At 39.4% G+C, this 15,412-nt stretch overlaps 2 protein-coding genes and 8 non-coding genes across 108 annotated transcripts in view; 9 read left to right on the top strand and 1 right to left on the bottom strand.

The window, feature by feature from the left end:
* Positions 1–93: 93 nt before the first annotated feature.
* Positions 94–12,448, top strand: TAF1D (TATA-box binding protein associated factor, RNA polymerase I subunit D). Of its 50 annotated transcripts, none has more exons than XR_014814976.1 (14): positions 94–215; positions 1,969–2,128; positions 3,393–3,792; positions 5,494–5,669; positions 5,965–6,022; positions 6,364–6,546; positions 7,676–7,727; positions 8,710–8,759; positions 8,975–9,010; positions 10,095–10,145; positions 10,552–10,602; positions 11,530–11,595; positions 11,971–12,024; positions 12,232–12,448. XR_014814976.1 is itself a non-coding variant. In XM_084975718.1 (6 exons), the coding sequence occupies exons 2-6, from the start codon at positions 2,070–2,072 to the stop codon at positions 6,532–6,534; spliced, it is 864 nt and encodes a 287-aa protein (XP_084831844.1). In that variant the 5' UTR covers positions 94–215; positions 1,969–2,069; the 3' UTR covers positions 6,535–6,766. The 50 variants fall into 50 exon arrangements, 1 of the variants encoding a protein (XP_084831844.1); XR_014814981.1 differs by having other exon boundaries at positions 11,530–11,599; XR_014814982.1 differs by lacking the exon at positions 8,710–8,759.
* On the top strand, positions 7,343–7,470 carry LOC146399805 (small nucleolar RNA SNORA40). Its single transcript, XR_014816972.1, has one exon. It is a non-coding gene; the product is annotated as a small nucleolar RNA SNORA40 (small nucleolar RNA).
* Positions 8,531–8,661, top strand: LOC146399804 (small nucleolar RNA SNORA18). The gene has a single exon (XR_014816962.1). It is a non-coding gene; the product is annotated as a small nucleolar RNA SNORA18 (small nucleolar RNA).
* LOC146399803 (small nucleolar RNA SNORD5) lies at positions 8,804–8,877 on the top strand. Its single transcript, XR_014816966.1, has one exon. It is a non-coding gene; the product is annotated as a small nucleolar RNA SNORD5 (small nucleolar RNA).
* On the top strand, positions 9,891–10,029 carry LOC146399802 (small nucleolar RNA SNORA8). Its single transcript, XR_014816964.1, has one exon. It is a non-coding gene; the product is annotated as a small nucleolar RNA SNORA8 (small nucleolar RNA).
* LOC146399801 (small nucleolar RNA SNORA1) lies at positions 10,284–10,419 on the top strand. Its single transcript, XR_014816961.1, has one exon. It is a non-coding gene; the product is annotated as a small nucleolar RNA SNORA1 (small nucleolar RNA).
* On the top strand, positions 10,692–10,764 carry LOC146399800 (small nucleolar RNA Z40). The gene has a single exon (XR_014816959.1). It is a non-coding gene; the product is annotated as a small nucleolar RNA Z40 (small nucleolar RNA).
* Positions 11,642–11,763, top strand: LOC146399799 (small nucleolar RNA SNORA32). The gene has a single exon (XR_014816958.1). It is a non-coding gene; the product is annotated as a small nucleolar RNA SNORA32 (small nucleolar RNA).
* On the top strand, positions 12,051–12,177 carry LOC146399798 (small nucleolar RNA SNORA25). Its single transcript, XR_014816965.1, has one exon. It is a non-coding gene; the product is annotated as a small nucleolar RNA SNORA25 (small nucleolar RNA).
* Positions 12,291–15,412, bottom strand: part of CEP295 (centrosomal protein 295) — a 52,140-nt gene continuing 49,018 nt past the window's right edge. For 48 of the 50 annotated variants that reach the window (XR_014814959.1, XR_014814948.1, XR_014814949.1 and 45 more), the window contains 7 exons: positions 14,522–15,183; positions 13,657–13,794; positions 13,109–13,202; positions 12,855–13,019; positions 12,681–12,780; positions 12,503–12,602; positions 12,291–12,411 (listed from right to left, as the gene is read on the bottom strand). Coding sequence is in view for 36 of the 50 variants with exons in the window: in XM_084975675.1 (XP_084831801.1) it covers positions 12,373–12,411; positions 12,503–12,602; positions 12,681–12,780; positions 12,855–13,019; positions 13,109–13,202; positions 13,657–13,794; positions 14,522–15,183 (1,298 nt within the window). In the remaining 14 variants the exon portion in view is untranslated. Of the gene's footprint in view, positions 12,412–12,502; positions 12,603–12,680; positions 12,781–12,854; positions 13,020–13,108; positions 13,203–13,656; positions 13,795–14,521; positions 15,184–15,412 lie in introns of those variants that run through there. The other 2 variants (XR_014814960.1, XR_014814956.1) reach the window with 2 other exon arrangements.

Below are 15,412 nucleotides of genomic sequence, written 5' to 3'. Positions count from 1 at the left end.
GGTTTTCTCCTCTCTCTCTGTTATTTCCTGCAGTCAAATTGTTATCGCGAGACTTCGGGGCCACTATTAGCTGGGACGCGGGACTAGCCCAGCCTTTTCTTCCGCGCGTTTGTGGAGGTTGGGTGTTTTCTGGGCCTGCGCGCCCAACGCGGATTTCTGAGGCCGGGGCTGCAACCGAGGACGCCAACGGAGACCCGTGCGCAGAGCGGGCACAGGTTGGTATAAGCCGTCCGCGGTCTGGACGGATAGGAAAGAGGACTTGGGCGCCGGGGCCTTGTGGGCGAAGGAGGGGGAGGGCCTGGCGCTTTTCACTTTTCCCGGGACGCCTGCGCGGCTCAGCGGGAGCGGAGGGCTCGCGGTGATTGTGGGCTCTGCTCTGGGCGGCAGGACTCCCAGGTACAGGCTAAGCGCGTGGGCCGTTATCGGAGTTGTGGGTGTTGAAGTGCAAGTGTATTGAAGACGAGTGCACGTTTTCTCAATTAGTGGTGGTTAAGTGCGAGGTAACCGTTACCGACGCCATTTTCCTTGCACGAGGTTAGGCACTTCTGGAGACATTCGCCCCAAGGTCGCACTAAGTAAGAGTTGAAGGGATTTTGTTAAAGCTGCTAAAGAGCACTGCCTGGCTCCGTGGCCCCTTGTTGCAGAATCCCGGAACAGGAAGCGATAGGAATGCTTTCTAGTTCCCGAAAGTTTTTTTTTCTTATTTTTATCCCCACACCCGCAGCATATATGGAAGTTCCCAGGCTAGAGGTTGAACCGGAGCTACAGCTGCCGGCCTACACTACAGCCATGCAGAATCCGATTTGGATCTGTGACCCAAGCAGCTTGCAGCAACGCGGGATCGTTGAGTGAGGCCAGGGATTGAACCCGCATCCTCACGGAGACAGCGTCCCGTCCTTAACCCACTGAGCCACAATAGAAACTCTTGAAAAACATTTTTGAGTTAAGCTTACTTAATTTTGATAGTGTGCTCTGTAATTATTTTAAACTTAATGTCAGGTATTCCATCATTGCCATTGGATCCAGTTTTTGTTGAATTTCTTTTTTAGGCTGTTTTCATGATTTATTTCTTAGGTTAACGCAGTTTTGAAAACTGCAATAAAACACTATGAAATTATCACACGAGTCCATGAGACATTGTGAATTTAAGATCTAGGTGATCTTATTGATTTCTTAGATTTCAAATACTGCTGCTGAAGGATTTCTTTCATCATTACTCATGTGTCATTACTAAGAATGTTAGACTAAGAACACCACAAAAAAATGAAGAATGATGACATCCTCATAAGGAAATGAAACAGAACAAAATAAGACATCTTTAATACTTTTCCCAAACTACTGTAAAATCTTCCAAGGAGATTTTTTTTTAAAGGAGACAAAGGGCACCATTTATTGTAGTCTGTACATTGAAAAGTGTGAGAATTCAGAACTTTGGGTTAACACCCATAGTAGCAAAGATCAAGGAAGGGGTTTCACAGTAACTTAAAATCTAGTGAGGGAAAGAGGCCATAAATGAAAATTGCAGACCTGAAGGTTAGGTTTAGGTAAGTCCAAATAATTTTTCTGGGTATACTGAGGCCAAAGGCTGCCTTTGTGGGACTTAATCTTTGTTATGCAAGAGATTTCTTGGTTCCCACCACTGTTGGCAAATGGCTTTTTGGCCATTAATTGAACATTACTATTTGTAACTACATGACTGTATGGCTAAGGGTAAAAATTACATTTTTACTGTTGGGGAAAAGAAGTTTGACACTCCTGTAGGAAATCTGGAATCTTGTTCTATAGGATGGATTAAGTAGGCACAACTGAAAGAACCCATGAATTAAATCTTTAGATGTTAGAATTAGACAGTTGTACATGAGAATATTAAAGGCCTTACATTCATTTTTGTCTTAATTTTCGTAATTGACTACATCAATATCTGCATTACTCTGATCCTAGCTGTTTTGTTGGCATTTATTTGTTCAGGGAAACTACATCACATCTACCAGATTTCATATGGTCAGAAGTCTGTTTAAAGCAAAGGACAAGTGACAATTTTGAGAGGAGCTTGGAGAATATATATCAAGATGGATTCTCACAATTGTACAACAGTTTCTGATTCAGCTTTGGAAATTGAGAATCAAAGGTAAGTGTTTTTCTAAAAAATGTCTACATAAAAAATATGCACAACTGTGAGTTAAGTTTTATTTGGGGCAAAATGAGGATTTAAGTCTAGGAGGCAGCATCTCAAGTAACCCAGAGAGAACTCTTTCAGGGTGACAAGGGGAGGGTCCTGTAACGAAGGGCAGATAACCTCAAGTTAAGGAATTCAGCACATGTCTTTGTATGAGAAGATGCCAAGGTCTGGGTTCACTGAAATAACGTCTTTGATGTGCACCTCAGCTGTCTCTAGCCAGTATCCCCTGTTTTTCCATCCTGAGTTTCCTCAGGGCTCACTATATGGTGTGGCTGCTGGCTGGCAGGTGTTTCTTGCCTGTGTTCGCTCAGGGCTCACCAGCTCACCATCGGAGGTGGCTGAAATCACTGATGACTGACATCCTTTGCTTACTGACAGAGCAGGCAGTGTTTTTATTTCTCAGTTAACTACCACCAGGTTTTCCTGGGAACAGACTAGGTGATAATGTTTACTGTATTGGAATTGCTGTGATAGCATGCATCATTGTAGATAATGAATAGTTTGTAAGGTAATTTTTAAGAATTGGAAAAAAAGGAAAACCCAGTTTCCACAGACTTTCGCTTTAACTACTTTGGAATAGTGGGACGTGTTTGTAACCCAGGGAATCAAATCAGGAGTGTATTCTCTGGGCCAAATTGGTATTTTCCTGACTAAATCATTCTGTTGTGTAACAAGAGAATGGATATTCTGATATTTCACATTATTAAGGATGCTGGTTTATGTATGATGGAGATAACCAGTTACCTAATCCATTGATCTCACTGGGAAATCAAATCAGCATTTCTAGTATATTCACATCAGGTATCTACTAGGGCTACTCTTTTTACTTAGAGGAGACTTTGTCTTATTTAGTGGAGGCTCTAGCAGTCAACAAGGCTGCCTTTGGAACTTAGAAGATCATTTTTTGGTAAGTGCTTGGCATTATGCCACATGGCATGGGCCATTTGAGGTAGAGTGGTCAGAATTAAGTGGTTGGCTGCTACTGAGACCATTTTTTCATCTGGAGCATGTTTTCCTGCTTTGATTTGTAAAAATACTCATAATAAGCATTGGTAATATATGAGTGCAATTCCCCCCCGCCCTTTTGAGGGGGGGAGTTCCCCGGTGTTCCCTTATCTTAGCAGGTAAAGATCTGGTCCTTGGCACTGGAACTTTTGTGCATGCTGCAGGTACAACCCCAAAAAAATCTTTTCCTTTTTTTTTTTTCCCCTAGTGACAGCTCTTCCTCTGGAAGCAGCTTATTTAAAACTCAGTGTGTTCCTAATCCACCTAATCCACCTAAACAGAGGCAAAGAAACCCTATTAGAAAATATATTTACTCACCTGTAAGTATTGATACAGAAGATTCATCTAGTGACTCATCTATAGAACCAAGACCATTGACTTTAAAAGCTATTTTTGAAAGATTCAAAAGAAAGAAACGTAAGAAGAAGAAGAAGAAGAAGAAATACAAGCCAACTGGAAGATCAAGGGGAAGACCAAAAGGAAGGAAAAACACTAGAGTCTCACAAATAAATAAGATAAAATTTAAAGACAAAGGGCCTGGTTTCCCATTTTTAGAAGCAGAAAATGGAAGAAAACCATTACCTTGGAGAAAAATTTTAACCTTTGAGGTGAGTTGTCATTTCATATATGCTGATAACATAGTTTAAAATGTCTGAAATGAGTTGTTTGGATAAACCTGGGACATAGAATCTGTAACTTTGATGATACTTTTCTATATTTGGCTATACTGCCAATTAAGTTCACTTATGCTTCTGGGTGGAACCTTCACTGGTATGTTAGTTGAATATACTGAATGTGAAGTGCTTCAAGGCTGTTTTTTTGGATTTTTTTGTTTGTTTTGTTTTTGTCTTTTTGTCTTTTTAGGGCCACACCCATGGCATATGGAGGTATCCAGGCTAGGGGTTGAATTGAGCTGTAGCCACTGGCCTACGCCCCAGCCACAGCAATGCCAGATCCAAGCTGCATCTGCAGCCTACACCACAGCTCATGGCAATGCCTGATCCTTAACCTGCTGAGCTAGGCCAGGGATTGAATGCTTCCTCATGGATGCTACTCACATTTGTTTCCTCTGAGTCACGACAGGAACTCCAAGGCTGTTTTAATACCTTGATTTTAACCAGGTCTTGAAACACATCATCCATCCTATCCCTAAAACTCAAATGATACCCTACCTTTTTTTTCTTTTTAGGGCCACACCTGTAGCACATGGAATTTCCCAGGCTAGGGGTTGAATTGGAGCTGCAGCTGCTGACCTACCCCCACAGCCACAGCAATGTGGGATCTGTACCATGTCTGGACAGCTCACGGCAATGCCAGATCCATAATTCACTGAGCAAGGCTAGAGATAGAACCTGTGTTGTGTCTTCAAGTATACTGGTCTGTTTTGTTACCGCTGAGCCATAAGAGGAACTCTAAATGATGCCCAGTTGTTTTACAGTAACGTGCCTTTCAGTGGCTTTAGTAGGTTTCTTTTTCTTACAGACTTAATCAATTTTTTATTTTATTTTATTTTAGGCTTTTTAGGGCTACATGTGGCACATGAAAGTTGCCAGGCTAGGGGTTGAATTGGGGCTGCAGTTGGCCTAGCCACAGTCACAGCAACGCAGGATCAGAAACGTGTCTGACCTACACCACAGCCGGTCAGATCCTTAACTCACTGAGTGAGGCCAGGTATCAAATACACATCCTCATGGATACTAGTCGAGTTCATTACCATAAGCCATGCTGGGAACCCCAAGACACTCAATTTCTAACAGAATTACCTGACAGATGCTCCAATACTTAGCAGTAGGCTTTCGATATTTAAGTTAAGTGACTGCATAATTTGGAGTTCCCACTATAGCATAGTGGATTGGTGATTGAGCGCTTCTCTGTGGCAGGTGGGGGTGGGATTTGGTCCCTGGCCCAGGAACTTCCATATGCCACTGGTGCAGCCCAAAAAAAGTTGGGTGTGGAAGATTGCAAAATTTGTAGGCCTCTGTTCTGGCATCTGATAGCTGAAAAGACTGATGCTCATTAACCTTTTGTGTTTTAAGGTGATTAAACATTTCTCTCTATTTAAAAATATATTTATAAGGCCCAAACAATAAAAGTTTTGCACTTCTCTTGGTACCAACTTTGATAACTTGCTTGGTAGAACAGTTTGCTTTTACATTCAGCATTTGATAATGTGGTCTATGTGTGGCACAGTAGTTAAAGTGACTGCATAGTTCTTGGTAAGAGGATCCTTGTCATCTTGGCGCTGAGTTGTGGAAGAATCTTAATATTTTAAGTCTGACTTATAAAATAATGGTGTTTTTGGTACGTAGCAAGCAGTGGCAAGAGGATTTTTTAACTACCTTGAAAAATTGAAGTATGAATACCACCTCAAAGAATCCTTGAAACAAATGAATGTTGGTGAAGATTTAGAAAGAGAAGACCTTGATAGTCGTAGGTACAAATACTTGGATGATGATGGATCTATCTCTCCTATTGAAGAGTTAACGTAAGTGCAATCATGGGAATAATTTGGAACATAGGTTGTAAAGTTAAATGTCTTTAAATTTTAATGTTAATTTGTCCATATTGTGCTATCATAAATTTTTGATAATAGTGATGTGAGCACAGATAAAACATGCCATTTGGGTCATCACAGTCGCTGTGAGCTTTGTATTCCATTTGGGCGTGTTAGACGTGATTTTCTTCTTGACTGATAATGACATTTCAGTTGTATATCACGACAGCATACTTGGGTTATAGAAGATTTTGTCATCTGAGTGATTATGTTTTTAATATTACAGAGCAGAGGAGGAAAATGCAACAAATCTTGAACATGATGAATGTGATATTAAATTAGTGGTAAGTGACATTACCTCATGTCCTTTTGGGAGAACGGCAGTTGATAAAGGAGAATTTTATCTTGGAGCGTTACTGTCTAGCTTTTGAAAGGCTCAATGCTTTTGGTGCAGGAAATAAATAAAAACAAGGGTTTTATGGATAACAGAATAAGGATTTTTCAAACCTATTGTGAGTTTTAATATGTGGTATTGCTACTAGTAAATCAAATCAGCAGGAGTTAATTTGGATTTTTAATATCCAGATGTAGTTTCCAGGTTATTTTAAGTATTCTGGCATTCGGTTTTTATGTATAATTTAAAAACCGAAGTAAAGATTGAATTATTGCTTGATGTTTTATGCAGGAGAATAATTATTTCATAATAAGTTCTGAATTACCAAAGAAGAAGAATGTGTATTTGAAACAAGAGGAGTATACCGAAGAAGCTGCTTTGCCTAAAAAGAAAGCATCAAAATCCAAAAAACAAAACAGTGGACAGAGGACAGAATGCCTTGAAAAGGAAATAGGAATGTGAATTCCTGACAAGGTAAACAGAATCAAGAAAAGGCAACTTTTTATAGGAAGTAAAAATGAAAAATGAGAATGTATATTGCCAGCCTAATGATAAAGAACCTTGTAAGAAAATAAAAACTTTGAACAAAGTTGTGCCACTCCTGAAGTAGTAACTTTTAGGAAACTACAGTGAGACTATATTTGTAGGAAATAATCACTTGCTTAATAATAAATAATAAAGTCCTGTTTTGGCCTATGGTGATTTATTTTTGGGTAAGTGAACTTAAAGGCGTCATTTGAGTATTGAATCAAGGAAATAACATTAATAACCCTGAAAAGAATATCTTGTTTGCAATAATTACTGATTGACAACCAGCCACCCTCAGGGTACCTGAAAGCCTTGTTTTTGTTTTGTTCAAATTTAGTGTGATGCATAGTACTGTAATAACTTAGTAAGATTCCTTTCCTAACTTTAATACTTCAGCTGCCATTTTCATTATACAGTATGTTGAAGATTATGCTGCTCTCTGTTCTGCTTTTTTTTTTTGGTCTTTTTGCTATTTCTTGGGCCGCTCCTGCGGCATATGGAGGTTCCCAGGCTAGGGGTCTAATCGGAGCTGTAGCTGCCAGCCTACGCCAGAGCCACAGCAACGCAGGATCCGAGCCGTGTCTATGACCTACACCACAGCTCACCTACACCACAGCTCACGGCAACGTCGGGTCGTTAACCCACTGAGCAAGCGCAGGGACCGATCCTGCAACCTCATGGTTCCTAGTCGGATTCGCCAACCACTGCGCCACGATGGGAACTCCTGTTCTGCATTTTTGATAGCACTTGTGTTTGTTTTTGTTTCATTTGTGGACAAAGACTTAGATACAAGTGCAAAAAATAAATCCTCTTTTGCAACCCAGAACTCATTGTTCAGTATGAGTTTTGATACAGATAAGAAGGAACATGAAGGCTAAAGCAGATTTAAGTGGTTGCAGGGAGAGGGGAGGGGTGCAGAGGGTATTGATAAACATAAAGGCTTGCCTTCTACGGCTATAGAATTGAAAATATTAAAGCTTAAGATAGAAGAGAAATTATCAACATTGTTAGGTTAGCACTATAGTTTTGATGTTGCTCTTGTTGACATGAAACAAAGATGGCTTCTTGTTTTTAGGCTTTTATCTTGAACACAAGTGAATGGACTATGGGTATGTCTTGTGCTTCAGGTGAGTGGGTCAGATTTGTCTAAATGTGGTATACTGTCAGATAATTTAAGATGTCCACAGGTCTCATTAATGAAAAGTGTTTTTGCCAGTTATAAATTTCTGCTTATGATGTCTCAAGATGCTTTATGGTGATACTGTGCCAGCTTCACACTGCCTGCAGGAAAGGGTCCCAGAACATAAATTAGACTGTTAGAATCTTGGATATTCCCACTTGAAGCATATACAGCATTTTTAAACCTCCCATTACCCTGTACTATATAGTGTGTATGTATGCATGACTGCACAGGAGATAAGATTTCCTAAATCAATGATTCCTTAATGGTCAGCCATGTTAATTATCTTATGTATTTTTATAGCCTATATCATATCAAAAAACTAATAAAAATGTCTCATGTATTCTTAAAATTAAGGCAAAAATTACATTAAAATAAGTGCATAGGCAAAACACATTGCAGTATTCATAAAAATCAAGATTTGGAAAGTTGCGTTGTGGCTCAGCATTAGCAAACCCAGCTAGTATCTATGAGAATGTGGGTTTGATCCCTGGCCCAACTCATTGGATAAGGATCCAGTGTTACTGTGAGCTTTGGTCTAGGTTGCAGAGAAGGTTCAAATATGGTGTTGCATTCCATCATTGCTAAGGTTGTTAAAAATCTCTTACCTTGTAAATAGTTCATGGCAAGTTTTCTTTAAATTTCTTGAATATCTTCCAGAATGTTCTACAATATTGAACTCATACAAGAGACTGAAGCAGATCACAGCTCTTTTCAAATGATCTCTTTCCTGTGGACTTATAAGCAGTGGTTGAGGTCTATCCCGATGGGGCTTTTTCTATAAACCTACATCGTTGGAAACGCCTCATAGAGCAACTCTGTGGTTTCCTTTACTCATAGAACTACATGTTAGATCTGTGGGGAAGAACTACAAGACAGCTGCTAAATAAACTATGAAAAACCTAACAGGGAAACCTTTTTTATCTTAGGTATTGGCATATCCCAAGGATCTGTACTGTTGTAGGGTGTGATAGTTTAGGTAAGTCTTAATTGGTAACGGTGTGTAATCTTGGTAGCTTTCCAGTTCAAATGATGAATCTAACTGTTCAACTGCTGAATGATAACAGAAATGAACTAAAAAACTTATTCTGACAGAGCTGAGCATAGCTAAAAAATAGATATTGAGCTTATATTAGGTTTTAGTTTTTAATCACATTAAGTTCTCCATAATTTTATTTGGTATTTTATCTGCAGGAGTGAATGTGATTTGAACTTAATGCATGTTTAGAAGTAAGTGGAATATTTAATTTCTGTTCAAATTTATTAAGGATTCAGAAGTTCTGAAAAGATTGTAAATTTTGAGTATAGCATCTTGTTGAGATTACTAGTTATTTAGGTATAAGACAATTACCAAGATTTTGGCCAAAAATAATTGTACTTCACCTAACTGGGGGAAAAGGAAGAGATTGCATGTTGAGGGCTACCGAATGAAAATGCCTTTATTAAACTAACATAATGTATATGTAGGTATGTTAAAGGAGTAAGCAATTTGAGCAACCACCATCTTTGTTTCTGATTCCCCTGCATTGCTTCTGTGATTTAACAGTTTGTATGATATAGAGAAGGTCAAGATAACGACTAGGTTTATAAGTTTAAAATTGAGTTAATGTAGGAATTCCTACAGCAAAAAAGAAGCGAAAAAGAAGCCTGATGAGTATTCATGAGGATCTATCCATGATAGATCCCTGGCATCTCTTAAGTGGGTTGGGGGTCTGGTTGTGAAATAGGTCGCGGACTCTGCTCACTTCCCATGTGGCTGTGGCCATGGTGTAGGCTGGCAACTACAGCTCCGATTCTAACCCTAGCCTGGGAACTTAAATATGCTGTGGGTGCAGCCCTAAAAAGAAAAAAAATTGAGTTAATGTATTTTCTTATTGGAATGACAGGAATAAAGGCCAGATTATTTTGCTGTCTAAGCAAATTATGTGTGACTGGGTCACCTTATTGTACAGTAGGAAATTGACAGAACATTGTAAACCAGCTATAATGGAAAAAATAAAAATCATTTTTTTAAAAAAAACTTAAATTTTTAGAGATTTGTAGAAGTAAGTTTCTCAGGCAGTACCAATGCAAACTTGAACTGGAGGGATTTTTCCAGTTCAGTCATAATTGCACTGCATGGTATCTGCATTCAGCAGTTTGTTCCTGCTGGGTGTTCAAAGAACAGTGCAATATAAATTCAGTATCTGGCATCGTTGGTTTTCTTGGCTTTGTGCAAGTTAAGACCTGGTATTTCTACTGATACAGTATTCCTAGTTTCTCATATTGTTTAACCCAATCTTTGGTAGGAACTAATAATTTTCTTTTTTTCCAGGGTGTCTAAAATTCACAACCAGGCAGATACATCTCTTCTGACCCTAAACATGTAAGGCTTTCTATTTCTGTTGCTTCTAGTAAGTCTTTTCTTTATTGATTGAAAGCATAGCAAAACAGTAGAACTTCAGTACAGGTGCAGAAGAAGCCTTTTACAGTGTATCTGTAATTTTGAAAGAAATTTCTGTAAAGCCTCATTCTAGATGAAAGTGGGCACTGTTGTCTGTGGTGTCCAAAAATCGTTAATGTGGCTACATTGAGAATACAGGTTTTGCTTCCATCACAGTAATCTTATTACAGTGGTGACAATGACACCTGTGACATTTTTTTATTTTTACTTTTTTGCTAGACTCAGAAGTAAAAATTAGGTATAACAAGACCTTTCAACATTAGGAATGATGGAGTAATATATTTCAGACCATTTGCCAAAATAGCAGTGTTCTATATTTAACTTTTAGGACCCTACCTAAAGTGAGCTGGTTGAGTAAATTGTATCCCAAAAGTTATAGGTAAGAGTCTTTTATGTTAAAATAATGAAGGGGGGCGGGGCTAGATGTTAAAAGGGCCATTTTGTGCTCTTCTGTTTACCACTGATGTGTGATGTTATGATGATGGGCAACATGTTCAACTGCTCTGAATGGGCTGAATGAAAATAGCCTTTCTGAACATCAATCCTTTTTTAAAATTATTTTTATTTTCTTTTTAGGGCCGCACCCGCAGCATATGGAGGTTAGCAGGCTATGGGTCAAATTGGAGCCACAGCTGCTGGCCTACACCATAGCCACAGCAACACACGATCTGGGCCACGTCTTCAACCTACATTATAGCTCACAGCAATGCCAGATCCTTAACCCACTGAGCAAGGCCAGGGATTGAACCCGCAACCTCATGGTTCCTCGTTGGATTCGTTTCCGCTGCACCACAACGGGAACTCCATATTAAGCTTTATTTTAAAACAGGTTAAGACCCTAAGTTTTAAAAAAAAGTTACCTGAAGTAAAAGATGCTTATTATGGGGCGTTCCCGTGGTGGCGCAGTGGTTAATGAATCTGACTGGGAACCATGAGGTTGTGTGTTCGGTCCCTGCCCTTGCTTAGTGGGTTAACAATCCAGCGTTGCCGTGAGCTGTGGTGTAGGTTGCAGACGCGGCTCAGATCCTGCGCCGCTGTGGCTCTGGCATAGGCCAGCGGCTATAGCTCCGATTCGACCTCTATCTAGCCTGGGAACCTCCATATACTGCAGGAGTGGCCCAAGAAATGGCAAAAAGACAATTTAAAAAAAAAAAAAGATGCTTATTACAACCATTTGCAATTTTAAACTGTCATGTTAACACATACTACTTGGGAGTTAAATGCATTTCTGAGATACTTGGAACTCAGTCTCAACTAGTTGGAAAAATGTAGTACCTTGTAACCATTAAAATCTTACTTTCCATAGGTGGGGGAATTTTGAAGTGAGTCCATTATTTCATTGATACTTGCAAAGCTGAACTAAACAACTGTGGCAAGTAATTTTATTTTTCCACTCCCATTTTATTTGTCAGGGTATATGGTCATTACCAAGGCTCTTAGAATGCAGTTTCTCATTAGCTGTGGACATGACCATAAAAAAATTTCCCGCTAGGTCTTATTTCTGCTACTTTGTTTAGCATTCAGCCTACTGGGAACATTTTATTAGCACTACTTGTATGTTTATTGTTTAGGTCAATTCTGTTCCAATATATAACATATAACATGAGCCATGTGATTTTTCTAATTAGATTTTTATAATACCCATACATGGCTTGGGGCTGTTATGGACATTACAGGTTCCCCAGGGAGTGGCTTTAGAAGAGCATCCCTGAAAATGAAACCTTACTAATATATTTCTGTTATACAGGACTGATATGACGAATGGTTCATGTATGCACCGAGCAAAAATTCTTTTTAAAGGGTATGTACACAACTAGAGAATTTTATAGGTCATTTCAAGGAGGGCTGATGGGACCAAATCCAGGAGCTCTTAACGCTGTGACCAAAGATTGAATTCTCCATAGGATGTAATAGTCACTTGATAGTGCTATGTTTTCCTGATGGAGATACAGAATTAGCTACTCATTGGCAATGTGGGAGTTTAACTAATGTCTAATCTTTTCTTTAGGGCTCCCTTGAAGATAATGACTGAAACATTGAAAGGACCCCAAACATTGGAGAAAGCAGTGGAAAGAATCCTTAAAAGTTTATTGACTTAAATAATTTTGTCTGTGCTACACATAAAAAAAAACCTTTACACTTTGTACAGTCAGCATGTATTTTTGGCTCGAAGTTTCTCTAGTGTTTTCTGTGGAAGGAAATAATAAATTTATCAGTTGTAGGTATGGTGTTGTCTTAGACATGAAAAATTTAAATTTTGGGGGGTGGGATCTGCTCACCTTATGAAATTCTTTTGCCCTTGCTCTGTTTTGGGCATACGCATCTTGCTTTGCTTTCTCTTCCTTTTGATGATTCACTTCAGGTAACTGATGGTATAATCTATAAGAAACTTATATGAATTTATGTTTTCGACAACTAAAACTATGTAAATTCATATATTCACTTTTACATAGATACCTTAGAGCTCTTTGGTGCATATGGGTTTGTGCAGTCTTTCTGTCTTCAGGAAAAGACATTCTGACCTTAGTCACACCCTTTAGGTGACTCACAAATGAACCTAAGCAGAGAACAAGTCATTTAATAAACACACAATGCCAGATTCCCTTTGACAACTGATGTTGGGGAGCATACCTGTAGGTTTCTCCTTGACTATTTTAGTTTGAGAATTTACAGAGACACGAATTTTGTTCTTTATTTCTTTCTGTCTCTGTGAAGATCTCTCAATAAAGGATTTTTTTCTTTTTATAAATGCTTCTTGTAAGCTCCCTGGTGTAGCTGTAAACTTTGAGAGGGTTTCTGTTGGGAAAAAAAAAATGCTTTTCACTTCAGAGCTGTAGCAGGAACTCCACGGGGCTCACCATTTTAGATGATCAAAGTATACATACCTGTGGATGTGGTTAGTTTCTTCACAGAATGTTCTGATGCAGCTGGGTGATCTGAATTTTCTCTTTCTGATGGAAGAGGCAGAAATTCACTCACCTAATTACAAGAAAGAAGACTTTACCACTCAACCTCACTGCAACAAAGTTCCATATCCTACTCCAAACCCTAGTCCCTTTTGGTAGACAAAAAGATGTCTATTCTCATACCACGTTTAATGAATCCACTTCTCTAGTAGTGCTGGTCAGATAAGTGGGTTCATTCAATTACTAATCCTTCCCCTGCCTAGCTAGCCAAAGTTTTTGGTGACCTTTGTCTCCTAACTATTCTTGTTAGTAACTAGAGTTAAATTCCCAGCAGGATTCTCTTTAGTGACTTACCTTCTAAAGCTAGAATGGTGATCCAGGCAAAAGTGATGTGCTTACAGTAGACCATCTGCTACCTCTCAAGTCTTAAAAGATCAAGGGGCTAAAACTATCTTTTTCCATTCCCTAATTCTCAGCTATGAGTTGCTGTATACATGAGGTATATTAATGAGAGCTGTGAAACTTACCTGAAAACAGTTCTTTGCCTCATTTTCTTTCTCTTCTAGGGTTAAGTCTGCAAAACCCATTTCTGCAGTGCTGATGTCACTGGTGCTTATCATTGTGAGTTCTGGTTCTTCCATTATACCAAAGCCAGATTCTGTCTCCTGTGCAGTAAAATTTAAAAAGGACACCAGGTATCTGTGAGGATGCAGTTCAATCCCTGGCTTTGCTAAGTGGTTAAGGGTTTGGCTATGAGCTTGGTGTATGCAGGTCGCAGACACAGCTCGGATCCTACTTTGCTGAGGCTGTGGTGTAGGCTGGCAGCTACAGTTCCAATTCAATCCCTTGCCTGGGAACCTTCCATATGCTGGGGGTGTGCCCTACAAAGATAAGAAACTCATATTTGAAAATGATAGCCTTAAAACATTCAGAATGTACATTACAGAGGAAGGGTAACAGTAAAAAGGCCACGGTGGTCCCTGACACCCAAAGCCACTTTTAGGAATACTGGAGAAGACAAGATGTCTAGGCAGGTAACAGAAATGCAGGTTGACTGGGGGCTATACAGAACTGAACTCTGGGGCTTAGCCAAGTGGAGCCACAGTGGCTAGACCATATTTTCTTTGCCAAGTAGAACATCTAAATCATGCCCTCTTAACTGTGAGAGAGAAACAGGACTAAAAGGTAAAAGCCATGTTCAAGTGAAGCTGAAACTAGGCCAGTCAATCAGTACAGAAGCATAGGCTGAGCCACCATTTTTGAAGAAAGCTGGAGAAGGGAAATGAAAAGCTAAATTCAACTTAAAAACTAGCTTTCTCATTTCACTGGAGATTTCCAATTATGAGATGACTATCTCAAGAATATTAATGAAGCTCTTGCAACTTCACTTACCCAGACTGGAACAGAGCTCTGTAATGAGAATGACCCAGAACTTACAAAGAGCTCTGATTGTGCCAGTTGAGATAGGTTTCCTGTGGTTCCTGGAGTTCCGGCTTTAGTTGAATTCTTAAGACATTTTTCATTCTCAACAGTTACTGCATATGGTGTTTGAATTGAAGTTCCCATCTCTGCTGTTCTTACACATAATTGAGAATCAGTCTCTTCTACATGTGGATCTATGTTTAAAACTCCACAGGTTTCATTTTTATCATCTTTGATGAATCCTTGACCTCGTAACATTGCATCAGCCCCTCTTTGTGATAGTTCTTCAAAGCCCAGTCTTTCTATTCTGCCTTCTAGTTGGTCTTTTATTGAGCACTCACTAGAGGTAGAACCACATGGAGTGCTATGCTGTAGATTCAAATGATGAAAAACATGAGCATCACCAGATGAACTGAAGACTGAACTTTGCAAATTCCCTACAGAGAGCTGGAAATGAACACTTTTTTGCTTGTTTTGTAATATTTCATTCTGTTTAGAGGAGTAGTTCTGATTTTCCATGCCCTGAGAAGAATCTCTTGCTTCAATGCTAAAAATACTTGGTAGATTAGCATGTTGGCTCCCTTCCTGTGAAGAACACTCTGGCACAAGCTGTTGGAAAGATTGTCCAGACCCTATAAGAAATCAGTTAATCATAATTAAATGTTGTAAAACTTGGACCCAGGTACAGTCTCAGTTTCTGAGTAAATGGCAAATAATAAGGTCAGGTTACTTCTCATGAGGTTGTGGGTTTGATCCCTGCCTTGCTCAGTGGGTTGAGGATCCAGCCGTGAACTGTGCTGTGGGTTGCAAACATGGCTCGGATCTGGCGTTGTTGTGGCTGTGGCGTAGGCCAGCAGCTGT

Source organism: Sus scrofa, chromosome 9 (assembly GCF_054392235.1).
Source record: "Sus scrofa isolate SSC_HxYL_T2T_F1_AM1 chromosome 9, Sscrofa_HxYL_maternal_Yorkshire_Landrace_v2.0, whole genome shotgun sequence".
Taxonomy (NCBI): domain Eukaryota; kingdom Metazoa; phylum Chordata; class Mammalia; order Artiodactyla; family Suidae; genus Sus; species Sus scrofa.
The sequence above is the reverse complement of the archived record's forward strand: the minus strand, read 5'-3'. Positions and strand labels throughout refer to the sequence as shown.